Source organism: Fundulus heteroclitus, chromosome 11 (genome assembly GCF_011125445.2).
Source record: "Fundulus heteroclitus isolate FHET01 chromosome 11, MU-UCD_Fhet_4.1, whole genome shotgun sequence".
Taxonomy (NCBI): Eukaryota; Metazoa; Chordata; class Actinopteri; order Cyprinodontiformes; family Fundulidae; genus Fundulus; species Fundulus heteroclitus.
Genome location: NC_046371.1, coordinates 28,630,357 through 28,645,365, shown reverse-complemented (window position 1 = coordinate 28,645,365; position 15,009 = coordinate 28,630,357). Strand labels below are relative to the sequence as shown.

Sequence of the window (15,009 nt, the reverse complement as noted above, 5' to 3'; positions counted from 1 at the left end):
ATTGCTGGTGTTTTCAGTTCTACTTGGATCTACAGCAGGTCAAAGGTTTGAACGGCAAAAAGGACTTACTCATTTCTTCTGCAGTCCACAGAGATAACAGGTTTCAGGTTTACAGATGGTCCAGTTAGTATGATCATTTAAAACAATGCACATGCACATCTCAGCTAAGGTAACTACAATTTTCCTTCTCCGTTTTGCTGTCCAAACCTGATCTTAAGAGGATTAACGTAGTGCAAAAAGTGTAAACTTTGCGTCTCTCCATTGACAAAACCTTTAAACTGTCCAGAGTAGTTGTTCATCTAACCTGACTGAGCTGGAGCACTTTTTGAATAATAATAAAAAAAAAAAAACCTCTACCAACATATTTGCAACAAAACATGGTTCTACAAAGCATTGATCCTGGGCGTCTGAATGCACACTCCCTGCCTCATTTTTTGGACTTTAATTTGAGAAAAAAAATATTTCAACTGTGTATCGTTTTCCTTCCCTTGCAGTCACGAGTGTGTGATTGGAAAAACCCAAGATCTAGCTTTCTAGCATTGCCAACTATTTCTCAGGACCCACAAACGAATGTTTGCTCTATCATGTTGATCTCACTAATGTTGCTTGCTCTTATCGCCTCTGCTCTGCAATGTTTGCTGTAATTGCAGCTGCGTTAGCACATTATCAAGTTTACCACTCAATCCAAGCAAATAAAATGATGTTTATAGTTACTTCATGCTTTTTGGAACCTTTTCTATTGCTATGGGTTCCATTTGTATCAGAGATGTGAATTATGTCTCTGACACTGAAACAGCATGTCTTATTGTGATTACTCTCTTGTAATCTTGAATAGACTTTAATTGGCTACTGTGCTTTTTTCCCCCCACAAATCAAAATTTTTTACAAAAAAAACAAAACATTAGCTATCAACTTGTGTGTCAAAATTCTAAAAGCTACTGCATTATAACTCCATCTTGAAATTTTTATTAATAACTGAAAGCCCAGGACAACATTGGAAGCCGCTATGAATTTCTTCTGGTGCACTCCTTTGGTTTCCATGCAGCCCATAACGTCTTTGAGTGAACAGTACCGGCAAAGACCAATTTCCAAACAGAGAAAGATGATTAGGGAGGACAGAGACGGGCACGTGGAGAGTACAAAGCAAAAGGCAGGCTTTGTATTTCCCGATGTGAAGCCTTCCCCCCACCAGCTCTGATCTGGTCTTATTCTTAAATCAGAGGTAGCTGCTCTGTCCATCACAGTCCCCCAGAGAGCCTCTACCTGTCACTCTGCAGCAACATGAGCTCTGAGTCTTTTTCTGCTTGTCCCCGGGAGCACACATATTTGTATAAAACAAGGTAAGTGTGCTCGAAGAGTCAGGCAAATGCAGAAATCAATCCTATTAGCTTATGCATGGTTCCGTTCTAAAGTAAAATTAACAAAACACAGGTTGATGCCATATGTTAGGTTATGTGAAAATGATTAGCTATGTTTTGCCATTATTTTTGTATATTTATTTTTCCAGGTATTTAGGGCTTTAAAGGGTCACTGTTACATAAGTTGCATCTTGTGTGATCATCTTCTTCTTCTTTTTGACCGTGTGGGGTAGTAAAAAGGGAGTTTTAACAATCGCTGCTTTAAGATAAAGTTTTGACCAAAAGCTGAATTTAAAGAATAAACAGTACCAGTGACTGTGAGGCTGAATATATGGTTTGAATAAAAACAAAATTGTATTGTCTATTGAGCTATCTTAATGTATTTGTCATGTGGAATAAAACAAATGTAGTTCTTGTCAGAAGTTTGCATGATTGTCATATTAGGTATGGGCATTTAATGTTGTATTTTAAGCAAATACCTTTTGATGTACTTTGAAACAGTCATGGGTTTTAAAATTATTTGGCTGCGTAAGATTTTCTCTTATCCACACAGGTTTGAAATCATACATGCGACCTGAAATATATACCTATATCCCAACTAATTAAGGTTGCTGTGATTATCTGACACAATGTTAAAATCTCAACACAAGATTTTATTTTTAATCAGTTGTAAAGAACCACATCCTTGTTGTTTTTTTATAAATGCAATGCAATACAAAAAGTTGTGAGGACGGTATTGTAGCAATTGTCTGCCAGCACCACAGAGCTGTGTACCACATTTCAAAGTTTTATTTTATCAGCTTTATTCTGATTTGATTTGATTTCTGGCTGGATATTTAATCAAACTTCTTCGTCAAAATCCTTGAGCTCATTTAAATCTGTCATTTTCCCGTCACCGGTTTCGATGTCTTTGGGGTCACTGTCCTGTTGGAATAACGAGCTGTCTTAAAGTTCAAACTGTCTAGCTGTTAATGTCAAGCATAGTTGAAAAATATGGGGGCAGCTGTTATAGCCACTTGCAATGTCCCAGTATCAATTCAAGATAAGAGGACCTTAGCATGATGGCCCCACCACCATGCTTGACAGTCCAGTTTTTTTTTAGGTTTGAAACCCTCAGCTAAACATCTCTCAACATTAGTTCTATCAATGCGTTAATATATGTCAATCTGTGCCTCATCTGATCTCAACTTTTCTCCAGAAGGGATTTGGCTTGTCCATGTGGGTAAACGCTAATATTAGCTGGACTCAAAGGTGCTAATTGTTGGAGCTACTTTTTCCCGCTAGAGCGCCTTTTTCTTTCCAAGGGTATATGTACACCTTCGCTTCAGAGCGCACAGTGAAACTGGTGGTTGATTTGGGACATCTTAACTAACTTGCTTTTATCTGAGAGTGACAATTTGTTGTTGCATAACCTGGAGTTTTAACAGGAAGATGATCCCCAATAAACATCAACACGGTTCGGAATGGATGAAGCAGACTAACACGAAGTTTAGTATTTACTCCCCAAAGCACTGATCTCAATCCTTTTTCAAATGGGTGCTAAAAAAGCCAGGTCCAAATCAGAAAAGAAAAAAAAATAAGTCTCAACTTACCAAAGAAAAGAGGGCTCAAATATTTGGAAAGAATTATCCCTCACTGAAGGCAACAAAAGGGGTGTGGTGTGTCTGCAACCTGCTAAGAGACATATGTGTAAATATGCCTGTGTCTACACTAACCCTGTGTGGATTGGAGAAAATCAATACTAGCTCCAAACTTGCTTCTGAAAACCACTAAACTAGTGTTTTGGATATTCATTCCACCTATAGACCGGAGTGGGCTCAAATACATCAACAAAAGCATCCTTGCCAATAAAAAGTGTATGTAAGCTGGAAATGTAACTGATCATCCCACATAAAATGGGAAATTATTTAGAGCTGCTTCTGTTTCTAAAATTCAAGGCCAAAGCATATAATAGGAAAATTGTTGCATAAAGTAATCTCAAAAGGCAACCTAAACCACCAGAAGCAGCCGTATTCAGAGAATCATGCCATGTTTATGGGCAGAGTAGTGTCTATTACTGTGATGCGTTCATCTCTGTCATCCAAGTTGGCGCCATCTCTCCTCCAAGAGATTGTGGGCTCAGGGTGTCCACGGGGGGATTGGCACTCCAGCACGGCAGGCTCGCCAACGGCAACCATGACATCAACGGGGTTCTGTCTGAAGTCGTCCCGCAAAACTGAAAAAAATACACAGATAAATTCCACTTTAAACAGAGAGCAGGGTCACCATCAAAGTAAAAATAATTCAGTGATTATATAGTATGGGTATTACAGACCAACTAAACTTTTTGGATATTTCTTTTTTGTCAGACCATATGGGATTTTTTTTTTCAAGTACTACCATTATTTCAGCTCTGTACCCTCTCCTTGATTGTAGCACAAGAACTGTAACGTCAATAAAATTCATCTAGCAACAATGTTCTGAGGACTTTACCCAGTTGGATAAATTTATACTTCGCACCTTTCTGGAAAAAAAAAACAAAAAAAACCTTATGAATTCAAATTAATTTCAGCTTGATAACTGATTACCTGCTTATTGCAGTAATTGAAAACATTGCAGCAAAACATGCTAACAAATTACTTAATTTAATTTCAGTGTTTCCATTCCTGTAATAAATAGGTTCTGATTTGCCTTTATTGGACATACACCAATCAGGCCTTTTTTGACTGATTCTTATTATATATATATATATATATATATATATATATATATATATATATATATATATATATATATATATATATATATATATATATATATATATATCAAAGAGCATCCTGCACATTTCTTAAATGAAGAAATGTGCAGGAGGCTCTTTGATAGCGGCAGTAGTTTTGAATCATACAGAACAATGAAAAGCATTACAAAACTGTTCCTGTCTAAGCTTCAAAGCATGTGTTCCATGTGTTTCTTACTTTTGTGTTATTTCTCAAAAAGAGCTTTGTGCATGTTTGTAGCCAAAAAACGGTGGGAGTTCTTAGTTCTGATGCATTTAATTAATAAACCAGAACGTTTAATTTCTGAAGAAATTGAAGAAGGCGCCCGCCTGGTGGTGTGTTTAACTTACGCACCACCAAGTTATTTAATTGTTACTTGTAAAAAGAAAAAAAAAAAAAAGAAAAAAAGGAAAATTTGCTTATTTACTCAATGTTTGAACACTTGTGAAACAGTTGTTGCCTCATAGATGGATAAGAGGATGCCCTGGAATATAGCTTGTGAGAATAGTGGGATGCAGACGCTTCCCTCTGCAGGATGTGCAAAGCTACCACAGCAATTTATCATCTTTCCTCAATGAGTAGCCTGTGTACCGAGAAAGCAGCCGGAACTGAACCGGAGACGAAGCGAGCTTGCATCTATTGCGAGAGCATGTTATTTTCAGTGGTTACAGGCAGCTCTCATCCCCACCATAAACAACATGCACATCAAGGCCTTTCGCTGTGCAGCTGTGAGCTCCACACATGTCAAGGAAGAGCAGGTTAGAGCTTCATAATTTAACGTGGGGGCCATCATTTTGAAAATTTACAGCAGGAAGGGAGGCGCACAGAGAGCTAGAGTTTGCTGGGATGGAAACACCTTTTCTTTCAGTTCTGACTGAGAAGATTTTTTTTTTTCCCCCCTCTGACGAGCTGAACAACATGCTTGATGCAGACGCCTGTGCATGAGTGACTGCTGTTAAACATTCCCAGTTTTAAATTACAAGGCGGAAGGGGGTGGGCTTAAGTCCCGAACAAGCTACTAAATGGAGCCAAGACAGAGCGAGCAGAATAGCAGAACCTAGTCGAGTCGAGCCGGGGTGAAGAAACAGGAAGCAACGGGGAAAAATGCCTAATCACTCCCAGATGGCGGCAACCCACTCACCTCTGGCTACAAATTTCAATTTAGCACAGGGCAACGAGGCCAGAGACGCGCGACGAAGCAACGCAGCAATTGGAGAACAACTTGGGATGACCCTCTAATTGGAATTAGAGAATTAGGGCTTCTCTCTCCTGTGTCGGGCCTCTGATGCACCAAACACTGCTGCGACTAGCTGTCTGCGTTTGACTGAAAGCCGATGGGAAACAGCTGTTGAACACCCCCCCCCACACACACACACACCCACCCGCCCCACATTACCACTGCCAACACCGCCGGGTCACATGATAAAAGACTCTCCTCATGGGACGCGGAAACAAGGCTGAAGTTACCTCAGACAGGAAGAAACCGAGACCGTCACAATTCTGCGTACGGTGCGTCTGTGCGTGTTGATTGATTGACTGATACCATCTTCTAATTCCGAACGCAATCAAGTTACACATCTGCTTTTGCTATTGTGCGAGGCCCAAATGTTTCCGTAGAACGTGAAAGCTTGGATTAGTTCCTGAAGGCCCGTTTGGTAAAGATCTATTTTTGATGATAGCGCAGCACTTAATGTAAGAAGAGAAGAACGAAGAGGTACGATTAAAGGCAGTGAGACCTCGGGACGATTAGTGAAGAATGTTCTTGCGAGTGCGGTCCAGTGGTTGCACGTCACGCTAATGTTTTCTAAGCATTACACAAACGTGGATGCACTGCATTAGTAGAACTGTTTATATTATCAGGAGGCAAGATTATGACATTTTCCAAACTTAAACAATGACAAGGCTATTACTATGTTTTGTTCACAATGTCGTCTTTCATGTTTACCGGTCAATCTCCGCAAATTAAACCCAAAAAATGAAATTCCTCTTGTGCAGTTACTGAGTGTTTCTAAGAATTTTCTTGTATTTTCATGCTGGATACTTTTAAAAGGGAGAAATCCACTCTAGTCCTATTTTCATATTTTTCTTGTCTTATAAACAGTACCATCATCTTAATGCTCAGCACATCATGTATTTGCTCACATTCATGTCAATCCTCAAACCCTGCTTGTTTGCTTAATAAGTAGCACCTACGTGAAGCCAACCCAGCTTGCCCGTTAAGCTCAAGCTTTGCAGCCCTCGCTGTCTTCTTTTCTGCCTCCATCTCATCCCCCCCTCCACCGATGGGAATCTCACAGCCCACTTCAAAGCGTCCACCCCTGGCCTCACCAGTCTGGATCTGACAGTGTCTGACTTGCTGTTAGTCTTCTGGAGCTTGAGCCCCGGCTTTAAAATAGGTCTGCTGCAGCCGAGCTCCCGGTAATCCTTTCTGCGTAGTCCAACGCGTCCAAAAAGGAATACAGTCATACCCTACAGACAGGAGTCTGGTGGAGAACTAACAGATTATCCATCATTCCGTCATTGCAACAGACAGGCAAGGGAATGCGTCTCCGCTCCGTGCAGAAAACTGGTTTTAACTTTTTCGTCCTTAATTTACTCAAATACGTTGCCTCATTCACCTTTCAGATCTGTTATCATAGATCCATCTGTACCTTGTTTTGATACAATTATCATCCTTCTTTGTTGCTGTCAACATTAGCATGACTTTAAGGTAATGTGAATATCCAAAATTAGTCCCTCCGTGTTGTAGTGGTTTAAGGCTGCGTCTTTTATTTAGGGGACCAAAGTTTGAATCCAGGTTGCATCAGGAAGGGCATCCAGCACAAAAACTCTGTCAAATCTGTAATGACTTGGTGTGGCGACCCCTGGATAAGGGAGCAGCCCAAAGGATCCAAAATGTAAATATTCAATGTTACTGACAAATTCGCCAGAAGCAAACACCCAGCTGTGAATGTTTTGTTGTCCACTCCACAGTATAGCAGTAAAATAGAATAAGGAGTTTTTTTCCCTGCATGTCTTATAAAAGATGTTTTCCTCTTTCCAATAATAGAATATCTTGGTCTTTCTAGATAAATGCTGTAATTATAATTTTCCCTCTATTATGCTGTTTTAATACATTAGAATATCAAACAGCAAAAATAGCTCTCTTGTTTATTGTAGTCAACAAAACATGCTTATACTGATTGTGAACTGAGATATCATTAAAATCATATGCAACACACTTAGCACTGTTCAACTGCAGATTTAAGCTGTATTCTATGCAACTATGTTATGACAAAATGAACATTGCTTTTTACAGTTCCTTAAGGTTTTCAGAATAAATATTGCTTCTAAAAAGGCAGTGGAAGAAGGAATTAGATTTTTTTTAAAAAATGTCTTCACATTCAAGAAGACCAACATTGTTTAGATAGATAAACCTACAGTAGAGTTCCTTGGCCATCAAGCCCAGTTCCTCAAAGTAAAAGCTCATTCAATTCTCAAGTAAGCCACATAAGCACAACCCATGTAGGAGAAGAAACAAACATGTGGAAAAAGGGTCTTTGGTAAGATGAGTGGAAAGTTGAACATTTTGGGCTACATAAATGGCTACAAAAGGATTCAAGGATGTTTTATTCAAGGATTTTTTTTTTGTCTCTTCGTATTACTGTGGTGAAATTTCCTTTGGCCACTGTGGCTAAGAGTACACAGAGTAAGACAAACAAACAAACAGACAGGCAATGAACAGGAGTTTTTATTTATTTATTTTTTACATTATTGCATTCAAGAGAGATTAATTGAAAGATCAAAAGATGATTATATGAACTAGTTGTCCTTCATGAGTCACAGATAACAGACAATGAGGTAGTAAGGTTGCTTATTGTGCAATGATGATTTGAGGCTTCATTTACAGAAATGTAAATTCAGATATTCTGAGATAATAGTCTGCAAGTAGGCAATAACATTAAAGTGATTGATACATATGACGGGCTAGTAACAGCAGGGTGATTTTATAAGCGTTGGACTGCAGTCTCTCATCAGAGCGCGATTGCCCTCACAGCTCTTGGGAAGAAGCTGTTTCTAAGTTTCTAAGGCCACTGTGTACCGCAGACGACTAAATAAACTAACACTTCACATCACCCTGAACACATCATACCCACAGTGAAACACAGTGGTGGCAGCATCATGCTGTGTGGATATTTGTTTTTCACCAGGGACAAGGAAGTGGGTCAGAGTTGAAGAATTGAATTGCTTCAGTTGTCCCCCGAGAGGAAATTGCAATTCAGTACAGCCCATCAAGAAAGACAAACATGGGTAGACAGGTCACTGAGGCTGCTGCCACAGGGCGCTGCCTTGTGACGGCAGCCTTGTGGCAGAGTAGAGAATAAATACATTAGGATAGTTGAGGCAAAGAAATGCATTTCTCGCACTGTCTCTTCAGCAAGGACACAGTTTGAGAATGTACACATCAGCACAAAAAAGCAACATAAAGACATCACCATAAAGCATATCAGGTGTGGGTGGGTGGTGGATTCTCAGGGGTTGGACCATCAGTCCACACAAGTGAGCCGCGCATCTGAGCGCAGTCAACCACGGGTTCTTGTCCCAGGTGTGAAAACATTGACGGAGAGATTGGCAGGACAATTCTGGAAGGCCGGTGTCCTACATGTTTTAGATGTCACCTTGGGCCAACACACCTGAATCAAGGCCTCTGGACAACTTAAAGGGTCACTGACCCTGATGTTAAGAGTCTAACTCCTCTGCCAGACATGTTTTGAAAAATTCCACCAAAGTGGGCGATTCCAAGAGACACGGCTAAACACTGGTTTATGCTTGACACACGTAAATGGAAATGAGGCGTGCAGACAACATCCACAGCATTTATGCTCTATGCGGCTTTTCCTCCAAAATGGAACTATGCTCCTGGACTCTAGAGGGCAGCATTGTGCTCCTATGCCAAGTGTACTACATCCCACTACACACAGAAGTAGAATACACAGTTGTTTCCATTTTAAAGCTTCTTACTTTCTTCCAAGAGTGACAGTGATTTCTGTCAATAAATAAAATAAAATAAAAATTGTTGATCACAGTGATCTGTATGGGCTGAATCATAAATATTTCTATATTTTACGAACCTCCAGCAAACTAGGCATTTGCGTGTCTGCCATGTTTTTCCGTGGGTGACTCTCTGCGTAGTTAGGAATTTTCCTTGGTGCGCAGGGCGGAAACTTTTGGCCACGCAGAGGTTGTGGTATCCAAAATGACGTAATATGGCCACATGGACCTTGCAAATGCATCAAGCATAAACCAACCTTAAAAGTTGCTTTATGCTTGACGCACGTACGTTCTGCATGGAAATGAGATGTGCGAACACTTGACAAACCTTAGGAGGAAGCCACTTAAACGTTGTTTGTCAAAAAGCAGGATTTCAACAGTTATGCAGTAATTTCTCAAAATAATGACCAAGACATATAGACAGCACTATAAGACATCCGTGTTAACAGTTTACTAGCACAAAGACAAGTTGATTTGGGGCTGAGTTACCCTTTAAAGACATGTTGAGGGGGTAATTTAGCCATTTAAATATGCTGCGTTGGAATAAGGACAGAACCGAAACCCGCTAGACAGAACCCTTAAGAACTCGAGAATCCCTGTGTTGGAGGCTGCAAATGATTTCAGAACGGGTCAGAGGTTCACCCTTTTGTAAGGGGAATGACCGTAAAGCCAGAACTAGAATGAAAGTGTTTAGACCAAAGCCTATTTATGTGTTTGAATGGTCCAATAAATGTCCGGACCAAAATCCAACTCAGAATCTGTGGCAGGATCTGAAAGTCAATGTTTGCACTCTTCATCAAATCTGACTGACCTTGAGCTGTTTTGCAAAGAGGGGCTGGTGACAATTTCAGTCTGTAAATATGCAAAGCAAGTAAAGACAGACCCCAAAAAACAAACACTGCAGTCATAATTTCAATAAATGAAGGTTCTGCAGGACACTGATTCAATTGCACACCACACTTTTCAAAGGAGTTTGAATACTTTTGCAAGACACAGAATGATCAATTGCACAAAGTCAGTGGGTAAAATGCCACAATCAACACGGAGAACACAGATCCATACAACAAAGGAATATCGTGTTAAATCTATTGTAAATGCTTTAAAGTAAATTTTGTTTTCATAAAACCCCAAATCCAATCTTTAACTGCTTAGCTGAGTTTAGGGGTGAGTTATCAGGCTTAAGGCTGTGACAACATTTCTTTAGCTAATGGCTTTACAAGAGCACTGAAGGCTGTTTCTGACAGTCATGCAGTCCTGACTCAGAGAGAAACCTGAACCCGGATGAATGATCATGTCCACAAGTTTTACTGGAAAACGCATTACTGTGCACTTTCAATAAGTTGTTGAAATGCTTCTTCATTTTTTTACAGCAAGTCCAAGAACACACAGTAAATCGTCAAAGACGGCTCTGTGTTTAACACACTTAATCTTAAGAGTTCTTTGTTATTGCAGAACGTGTGGGTGGAGGAACTCCAGGAGCCATATGGACCAATTGTGAACCCTCAAGTGTTAATTGACACAGTTTATTAACTTATGTGTACAAATTAACAATGAAAAGGAATATATATATATAGCACTATTTATGTCATTTTTTCTTTACGCAGTCCACAATTATTGGTGCCTCTGATAAGGATGTGTACAGAGATCTTTACATAAGTGGTTGTCACAGACCCCTCCGGGATCCCACTCTTTGATGCAGTTCTTGAGCCTCCATCTGTAAAGATTTGTTTTATTGACCTTCCTGTCCTCACTGTGCTTGGTGACCGCATGTTTATCACAGTACAACAATTGCAGATATAAGCAAGTTTAGGGAAGTAGCTATTTTATTGTACCCACCACCTGCAAACAAACGCCTATTTGCTTTTGTTTGAATTGCATGTCCTCCTTCTTTTGCATTTTGAAGAGTGTCTGATAAAAATAGGACATATTCAAAAAGGAAGACATGGCTTTCCTGAAACAGTTAAGAGTAAATTCAATAAACATGCTTCAGTTACATTTATTTTATAGGAATCATCAGAGTGCAATCAACTCTGATTGTGTTAAAAACTGTTATTTCCCCCCCTAATAAATACACTTAAATTATAGGCTGGAGTTTTTGTCAAACATTTTTTTTTACTAATACAAAGAAATATAGAAATAAACAAAACATAATACCTACTTCTCTGCTCTGAGGATCTACTGTTTTCCAGCTGAGAGACTGTTTTTAATTGACGAAAATATGAAGAAAAAAAACCACTATCTGTCAATCCCAGTTGATATTAAATCCTTGACTTTTCTAACAATCTGTCTCCTGACCGCTCCCTACCCCCAAACTCTGCGCATCTATCCAGCACGGCCCTTTTTCTTCCCCACCTCCTCCTCCTAACTGTAGAACTGAAGTCTGCAGAGACACAAAGCTGCAGGAGAAACAGCTGCTCCAGAGAAGAAAACACACAATATGTGCAGCTCATATATAATACGTGGTCAGATATGTGGAACAAAGAGACAAAAACAAAATTGCTCGCCCAGGAGGACCAGAGGGCACTGCGCCCCCCCCTCCGCAAGAAAACTACCAAAAGCCAACAATATAATGTGAGATGCAGCCAAGCAAACCTTGTGAAAAAAAAACAAAGTTCCTCCACCTCAAAAATTAGAACACACACATAAGCTCCAACTTATAACCATGCCACATGAGATTTATAAAATCCGCATCCAGCAGACAGTGCACTCTACTTATAAAGGAAACAAAAATCCCTCGTCCGGGTTCCCCAAGCTACCCTATTTGAATTTCATTTTCCTGAAATAAATCATTACTCAAAGAAGTCCCTGGGCAAACAGACTTTTCTGCATGCAGTGCCATAAATCCATCTTATGCTTGGTGGACCAATTAAATCAACACGGAGGCTCACTTACTTGGATAAAGCTTCTAGTTATAATATTTGTTGAGTGTTTTAGTGTTTTAACTTTTAACTTTTCTTGTGTCAGATTCAAAAAACATTCTCCAGTGAAGCTACAGCTGCATAAACGTGATACTCCTGTGTAAGATATGAAAGTTTTGGTGATTTCATATTCCGTAAAGACAGCAATGAAAAACAAAATAACAAGGGATTATTTGACTTATGCTTTAAAACATTACATTTAAATACATGTTGTTTTTCTCTTTAGGGGTCAAAAATACAGGAATACATGTTTAAATTGGGTTTAATTTTCTTCTTATGTTGAAAACATTAAAAACATATTCACCAGCAAAAAAAAGAAGAAGAGAAAAATAGATATTCTGTTCTAAATCCTAGACAGAGTTACTAATTCTGCAGCCATAGACTTAAAATGGTGCTGATGATTCTGTATACAAAAATATTGTTGTGCAATGTAATTTTTATACAAAACACACTCTGAATGGGTGCTAAGACACACACACACACACACACGCACGCACACAATCTGATTAATCTTTTTTACAGCCAATATTGTGCACAATAAAGTAATTTCACTTTGGTTACAACACTCACAGCATACAGACATTTATGGACTCAGACATATTCCAAAATATATATATAAATAAATACAGAAATAAATAAATGCACAATAAATAAATAAGCATAAAATAAACGTGCAAAATACAGCAAATAAATAAATGTAAGCAGTAATTAAATTATACGAGACATAACTGTAAATATATTTTTAAGTAGCCTATTTATTTATTCTTTTTTAATAATACCCGGATTTATTTATTTTTCATTATAATTGCCAACTTGATTTATTACTTAGTCTTTAAATGTATTTATTTCTGTGTATGCTTCAATATTGTTGTCTTTTTTAGTATTGCTTTCTATATTTTTACCCCATTTATTTCTTCAACTGTATTTATTTCTGCCTGTCCATTTTCCATTGCTGTATCCATTTCCGCCTCGTTATGCAAATGAGGAGGGGCGGGTCTTGAGAGGACAATTGCTCCTTATTGGTTGGTTAGCATCAGCCTTCCATAGCTGGAAACTTCTTCCTTCTGCCATCATGGCTGCTGCTACCGGCTGTATTGGCTACCAGGTTATCAGAGAGCTGAGGCAGTTAGCAACTTAATTTGAAAAAGATGCTGTAATTCCAGTCTTTATTATCTGCCGTGTGGACGCAGATGTCAGCAGGTGTGCCAAACTAGTTCTCCTTGACAAAAACTACACTATCAAGCCATTTCCTTCTGGATAATTTTCACCTAAACTAGTGCACTCTCACAATCTCCCACAGGTGCTGGGTCCCAGGTATTAAATGTTCACTTATATACAGAAAGGCTATAATTTATTTACTTTCTTTTACTTTTTTTTTAGGTATCACATTACACATGTCAGCTTAAATAATAATACATATGATTTAGCAATGGTATCAAGGTGTTACACGATTGTATCTGTTGCTTTATGTCTGTTGGTTGTGCTGTTCTTTTTGTGTCTCTTTCCAGGTGATGGAGCAGACAGAGGAAGTTTTATCATTCTCTTCCTTTTATCTCTTCTTTCTTTCACCTCTTCTTTCTCTTTTTTTTCTCTTCTTGTTTTTCTTTTACTCTCCTACTTTCCCATTGTAGTGTCCATATAATTTGAAATTCTCCCTGCAGGAATCACAATAAAGCTATTTACACGCACAAATCAAGCGGAGCATTATGGCGAAAGCTGTTTGCTCCACTTGTGAAAGTAAAATCTGTCGAGCTCTATTTGGCATTAAGATATCAATTTTTATTGCTACATTGCTAGACAGGACACTGGGAGAAAAAAAAAAAATAATAATAATAATTATAATAATTATAATCTAAAAATTGCTCATTTCTAGACCTACAATCTACAGTATGTCTCACCAGTATTACATGGTCTGCAGTAATAAAATTATTACGTTCTATCTAAATCATCAACTATGATGTTCAGGATGTTCTTTTTTATCCATGCCAGTGTACAAACGAAAAGGCAAGTAGCCAACACATGCTTTCTAACCTTACCACAATGCATAGTCCTTAGACTTAGTTATAATGGATTGGGTAAAAGGTGTGATAGACATGACCTGAATCAGGGCTTTCTACATGAATATCGCTTGATATTTGTGTAAATGATTGTGGTTATATCAGCCAGCTCTAGTGTCTCCATAAATATTTTATATCTGTCCCTGATACTTTGCAAGCAGAACGTGGTGTTTTGAGGTTGTCGGAATATGAGAAAAACTGACAATACTCTGTCTCTCTTTACCAGTGATCTAGTTTTTTTTAATAGTTTTTTTAATATAAAAACTACATTCAAATGTATGCTCAGCAATAAACATTTTAATTGGTTTGGATTTCAATTAAATATTTTGTATTTAAAAATCAAATCAACGCTTAAACATTGTTTAATGTTATTATTTTTTTCAAAGCAATTTCTGATTAGCAAATTCAATCACCGAAACATAAATGGGTCACTGATCTACTGGATAGCTGACATTTAAGGTATGTCAATTTCCGATTTAAAATCTGTCCCCTTTTTCCTTGTCCACAACTTAAGACAAAAAGAAGGGTTTCTTTGTAAGCGCTTACGAAAAGTTGGACACCTGAAGTGGACGTACGCATATCGAGATTGAACTGAGATTTGACAAGGGGATTAATCTGGAGCATAATGCCATGGGTGTGAGTGCATGGATGGATGCACTGCTTCAGCCGTTTCTGGAAGTTGTGACACCCTAATCCTGTTGATGTACGTGCAGAACGTATCACTCGTGAGAGACAAGATACAAAAACCAGCTAAAAGGATTGCGTAACCTCAAGTTCAATCTGCCTCATACTCTGATCTCATCATATCCCTCTAACAGAAGGGAAGCATTGCTGGGAAACAGAAGGAGAGCACAGATACGAAAAGACAGGCGGCCATGAAGTAGATTAG

At 38.7% G+C, this 15,009-nt stretch overlaps 1 protein-coding gene across 3 annotated transcripts in view; it reads right to left on the bottom strand.

Annotated features, from left to right (window-relative positions):
- LOC105927757 (roundabout homolog 1) overlaps positions 1-15,009 on the bottom strand; it is a 145,032-nt gene that overhangs the window by 33,925 nt on the left and 96,098 nt on the right. For all 3 annotated transcript variants that reach the window (XM_036143341.1, XM_036143342.1, XM_036143343.1), the window contains one exon: positions 3,416-3,573. In XM_036143341.1, the coding sequence (XP_035999234.1) occupies positions 3,416-3,573 (158 nt within the window). The remainder of the gene's footprint in view (positions 1-3,415; positions 3,574-15,009) is intronic.